The 6,000-nt window shown below is 54.4% G+C and overlaps 1 protein-coding gene across 1 annotated transcript in view; it reads left to right on the forward strand.

Moving 5' to 3' along the window:
* The window catches only part of LOC116968459 (neurexin-1-beta-like), a 73,014-nt gene extending 68,142 nt beyond the window's left edge, over positions 1-4,872 (forward strand). The window contains exon 6 of the mRNA XM_033015224.1: positions 3,917-4,872. Coding sequence (XP_032871115.1) covers positions 3,917-4,770 — 854 coding nt within the window. The 3' untranslated portion in view covers positions 4,771-4,872. The remainder of the gene's footprint in view (positions 1-3,916) is intronic.
* The last annotated feature ends 1,128 nt before the right edge of the window (positions 4,873-6,000 follow it).

Raw genomic sequence — 6,000 nt, forward strand, 5'->3', positions numbered from 1 at the left:
ACAGCACCTGAGGTTGCAGGAGGAGTGGAGGAGCCACGATCTGGCCAGGGGTGGTGGGGTGGGGGGGGGGGGGGGGACATGGACGGGAACAGAGATAAACACAAAATGCTGTAGTCACTCAGCGGGCCAGGTAGCACCTCTGGAGAAAAAGGATGGGTGATGTTTCGGGTCAAGACCCTTCTTCAGACCTCCCGACCCAAAACGTCACCTATCCTTCCGCTCCAGAGATGCTGCATGACTCGCTGAGTTACTCCAGCACTTTGTGACTGTCTCTCCTATCCATGTACCTGCCCAGGTGTCTCACCCCTTCCCCAGACAGCTTGCTCCAAATAAACCCTGGTGGCACTCAGGTCCCCTCTCACCTTAAACATGTGCCCTCTAATTCTGGAATTAACTGCCCTGGGAAATAGATTGTCATCGAGGGATAGTCATCATGACTTTGTTTCATGTCTATCAAACGTGATGGAAGATGTTGTCTACACGAACATTGATAAAGCATCACACAAGGTCCCTCAAGATGGGCTAATCCAAAAGATTTAGATACATGGGATCCATGGTCACTTGTTAGTTTGGATTCAGAACTGGTTCACCCATAATCAACAGAGGGTTGAGGTGGCAGCAATTTAATCTGGAACTAGTGGAGTTCTGTTGTTTGTGATCAATATATTTATATAAATGACAGACATAAATATACATATAACATCTAAATATAGTTGTGGAAGATAAATATAGAATATAAATATAGTGCATTAAAATTTCTGCAGACAGTGAAGAGAGTTGTCAAAGAAGACCGCAGGATATAGATAGTTATAGATATGGGCAGAGAAATGACAGGTGGAGTTGAATCCAAACAATGTGATGTCTTGCACTTTAGGAGGTTGGATATAAGGGAAAGTAGACACTGAATGGCCAGACCTCCAACAGCCTTGATGTAGAGATATCTTGGGGTCCAAGATCATAGCTCCCTGAAAGTGGCAACACAAGTAGATAGAATGGGAAAGAAGGCAACCAGTTTGTTGCCTTCATCGGTCAAGGCATTGAATAAAAGTCACGTCATGTTGCAGGTATTATTTGGAGAATTGAGTGCAGTTCTGGTCACCTCATTACAGGAAGAATGTGGAGGCTTTGGAGAGGGGGCAGACAAGGTTCACCAGATCACTGCCTGGATTAGAGGATTTCAGCTACAGGGAGAGGTTGGGTGGACTTGGATTGTTCTCTCTGGAACGACAGAGATACTTGATAAAAGTATATAAAATTATGAGAGGCACAGATAGGGTCGACCCAGGGTGGATATATCAAATATTAGAGAGCATAGCTATATTAAGGATAAGGGGGAAATCTTTTAGGACCGAGATGAGAAAAAAAAATGTTCACACAGAGAGTGGTGAATCTGTGGAATTCTCTGTCACAGAAGGTAGTTAAGGCCACAGTTCACTGGCTATATTTAAGAGGGAGTTAGATGTGGCCCTTGTGGCTAAAGGGATCAGGGGGTATGGAGAGAAGGCAGGTACAGGATACTGAGTTGGATGATCAGCCATGATCATATTGAACGGCGGTGCAGGCTCGAAGGGCCGAATGGCCTACTCCTGCACCTATTGTCTATGTTTCTATATGGATGATGAAGGATAATCTCAAGAGATTTTATCAGCACATAAAGGGAAAAAGGGGTTACCAGAGAGAGAATCAAAGTGGTTAACTGTGTGTGGAGCCTCAGCAGATTGGTAAAGTCCTAAATGAGTATTTCTCCTCTGCGTTTACAGTGGAGATAGACATGAGGTCAGAGGAACTTGGGGCAGTCGATGGAAGTGTCTTGAGAGCAGTCAGTATTATGGTTAAAGGGGTGCTGAATGTCCTAACACATATGTCCAAACATAGTGTAGATGGGACATGTTGGTCAGCGGGGGGCAGATTGGGAGGGATGTGGGCCAAACATGGGCAGGTGGGATTAGTGTAGATGGGACATGTTGGTCAGCGGGGGGGCAGGTTGGGCCGATGGGGGCTGTTTCCGCGCTGTGTGACTATAGGTCCTTTAGGTGAGAGGGGCAGAATTTAAAGGAAATATTCACAGAGTCACACAGCAGGTAAACAGACCCTTCAGCCCGACCTGCCCACACCGACCAACATGCCCCGTCTACACTAATCCCACCTGCCCATGTTTGGCCCACATCCCTCTCAACCTGTTTCATCTCGAGAATGATGGGCGCCATTAGTGGTAGAGGAACCGGCTCCTAAAAACCTCCAGATATTGCACTTGGATAAGCTTGGGAATGGAGGGATATGGGTCAGGTGCCACAGATATTGTGGATGAAGGGCCTGTTCCTGTCCCTGTGCTCGAAACCCCACATATGTTATGGACCTCTGTAAGATCCACACACAGCACTGTTTAGTGGGGCAGTTAACTCCAGGTTCCATCTGGGGCTTCAGGGAACTCAGGCCAGTCCCAGCGAGTCCTCCAACAGCCCCACCAAACCGGACCCAGAGTAAACACTAAACGCCACAGGGCCCCACCTTCACACTCGGCCCCCTCTCTGTGCCCCGTCCCCCAGTGTGGTTGCCCTTTAGGGGGGTTAGTTGGTGCCATGGATGAGCGGGGAGGCGAGAAGCCGCTGAGGGAGGGGACGAGAGAGACAGCGCGGGACCAGGGAGCCCCCGACTCAAATGTTGGGGGGGGGGGGGGGGGTGGGGGGGTGGCGGGGGGGGGGGGGGAAGGGGGGAGGGAGGGAGGGAGGGAGGGAGGGCAAGGGAAAAAAAAGGATGAAAATATAAATGTGAAATTCTCATTTCAACATCAAACATTGTTTTTTTTAAAGAAATGGAGAAAATTAGTTTCAGAAACTGTAGCTAAAAGAGTTGATCTTGTCCCAGGAAATTCTTATGCAACTTTTTGTAATTCTGTTTTTCTTCATGCAATATTCATGCGGCCATTTTGTTGATGTAAGTTGCCTGTATTCAGTGATTCTTTCAAAGACATGCAATAGGCGTCTGTTTGTAAGGACGAGCGGCCGACACAAAGGGCTAAAGAGGGTTAAAGGCTAAAAAAATACAACGTTGTTTCTTACTGTAGTCTTTCAAAGTAGATGTGGATTTTTAAAGTAAGGGTTGTGGTGGGACTGAGGGGAGATCTGTGTTACTATGAGGAGTGAGTGTGTGAGTGAGTGAGTGAGTGTGAGTGAGTGTGAGAGTGGGAGTGTGTGTGAGAGTGTGAGTGAGAGTGAGTGAGTGAGTGAGGAGTGGCGTGGACTGGGTGAGGAGTGAATGAGGAGTGAGTGAGTGAGAGTGAGTGAGAGTGTGTGAGTGAGTGAGAGTGAGAGTGAGTGTGAGTGTGTGAGTGAGTGAGAGTGAGAGTGAGTGTGAGAGTGGGAGTGAGAGTGAGTGAGTGTGTGAGTGAGCGAGTGAGAGTGAGTGAGGAGTGGCGAGGACTGGGTGAGGAGTGGCGAGGACTGGGTGAGGAGTGAGAGTGAGTGAGTGAGGAGTGAGTGAGAGTGAGTGAGTGAGTGAAGAGTGGCGAGGACTGGGTGAGGAGTGAGTGAGTGAGTGAGTGAGGACTGGGCGAGGAGTGAGTGAGGAGTAGATTGAGGAGTGAGTGAAGAGTGGCGAGGACTGGGTGAGGAGTGAGGACTGAGAGACGAGTGAGTGAGGAGTGAGTGAAGAGTGGTGAGGACTGGGTGAGGAGTGAGTGTGAGTGTAAGTGAGTGAGTGAGGACTGGGCGAGGAGTGAGTGAGGAGTGAGTGAGAGTGAGTGAGAGTGGCGAGGACTGGGTGAGGAGTGAGTGAGGAGTGAGTGAGAGTGAGTGAGTGAGAGTGGCGAGGACTGGGTGAGGACTGAGAGACAAGTGAGTGAGGAGTGAGTGAGAGTGGCGAGGACTGGGTGAGGAGTGAGTGTCGTTCCTCACTTGTGTCCGTCTCTGCCCCACAGGAGGTGAGCTCATTCTGCCCATAATCACAGTGGATGCGGTGGAAGTGGCGTCTCTGGTCACCCGCTCCCCGTTCGTGGCCCCGGCTCCGACCTACCGGCCGCAGTCTCCGGGGGTGCAGGCCACCCGCGAGTCTCTAAGTGTCCCGGGTCCCGATGTGGGTCCCTGCCTGTCGGGGCGGGACGATGACTGTGATGAGGTGTTGGTTGCATCGGGCTTGGGTTCTGGTGAGCTGTTTGATTCCAGTTTCCCCCCCAGTGACGATGAGGACTTTTACTCGCTAGTGACGGACCGCACGTTGCTAGGAGCGGCCCCTGGTACAGTGGCCTCCCCACCCCGCTCCCTGCCCGTCCCAGCCGGTTCTCCTCCCTCCGCCCCCATCCCCACCTCCTCCTCCCCCGACATGATCCGTAAACTCCCAGCCGGTAAACTCAACACCCGCGACCACCCTCGTCTGCCTGCCCTGCCCACCCAGCCGTCTGGTGGGCGCCAGGCTCGCCGGCCCTCGGTAACCGGTGGACCCCGTCTCCCCACAGCCGGGCCCAGTGGCCCTGGGGCCCCCGGAGCTGTGGAAGTTATCCGTGAGTCGAGCAGCACCACCGGCATGGTGGTTGGAATTGTGGCAGCCGCTGCTCTCTGCATCCTCATCCTCCTGTACGCCATGTACAAGTACCGCAACCGCGATGAAGGCTCCTACCAGGTGGACCAGAGCCGGAACTACATCAGCAACTCAGCCCAGAGCAACGGGGCCCTGCTCAAAGACAAGCCCACCTGTGCTGCTGCCTCTGCTGCCGCCGCCGTCAGTGGCAACAAGACCAAGGGCAAGAGGAACAAGGACAAGGAGTATTATGTCTGAGGGCTCTGGCTGGCCATGCGGGCGGGGACAGGGAGTCACACTCACTCACCTCAACCCCCCTCCCCAAACTCCCCAACCCTCCCCTTCCCCAAACTCCCCGCCCTATCCCCACCCTATCCCCACTCTCCCCACCCCCCTCCCCAAACTCCCCAACCCTCCCCTTCCCCAAACTCCCCAACCCTATCCCCACTCTCCCCACACCCCAACCCCCCTCCCCAAACTCCCCAACCCTCCCCTTCCCCACTCTCCCCACCCTATCCCCACTCTCCCCACCCTATCCCCACTCTCCCCACCCTATCCCCACTCTCCCCACTCCCCTCCTCCACCCCCATCCCATTCCTCACCTCTACCCAACCTCATCCACGCCCTTTCCCTCTCCTCTCCCACCCATCTCTCTGCCCCAGTAACCCCCCTCCTGCCTCCCTGTCTCTCTCCCCCCCCCCTCTCCCTGCCTGGGCCGGCCTGCTGACCCAGGTCCAGCCCGGTTTGTGTGACCCCCCTCTCCCTGTCTGGGCCAGCCTGCTGACCCAGGTCCAGCCCGGTCTGTGTGACCCCCCCTCCACCGCCCAGCGGGCTGACCCGCCCAGGATTCTTTCTGCCAGTTTGCGCCGATTCTGTTTGTGTTCCAATCGCTGGGATTTCCGAGTATCTCGGGCCGTGAGCAGCGGACTAGCCCGGACATAGATGGGCCGAACAGCCGCCGGACAATGAGTTGTGGAGAGCGGCTGTTGAGCCAGTGCCACCCGTGGACTCCTGACCGAACCCCAGTGTGAGTGTGGGGGTAAAGAGGGGGGTTGTCTACCCCACTCTGTGTGTCTACCCCACGGGAGAGACTTGTCCCGTTCATCACTTGCGTTGGTGATGGCTCGATGTTGCTGCGTCTGACTGTACAGTATTGTCACTTCAAACCTATCGTTTGTTTCAATAACCTGGAGGGAAAAGTCTACCCTCCCCCCTGTCCCCCTCCCATAACTCCCCACCCTCCCCTCTCCTCACCCCCTCCTTCCCACCCCCTCTCCCCTCTCCCCACCCCCTCAACCTCCCCCCCATCCGCCCAACCCCACAACCCCCCCACCCTCCCCTCTCCTCACCCCCTCCCCATCCTCAAACTCCCCCACACCTTCCCTCTCCCCATCCATAACTAACCCACCCTCCCCTCCCACAACGCCCTTACACCTTCCCCTCTCCCCACCCCCTCAACCCCCCCCCTCTCTCCACTCTCCACCCCCC

Source organism: Amblyraja radiata, chromosome 45, assembly GCF_010909765.2.
Source record: "Amblyraja radiata isolate CabotCenter1 chromosome 45, sAmbRad1.1.pri, whole genome shotgun sequence".
Taxonomy (NCBI): domain Eukaryota; kingdom Metazoa; phylum Chordata; class Chondrichthyes; order Rajiformes; family Rajidae; genus Amblyraja; species Amblyraja radiata.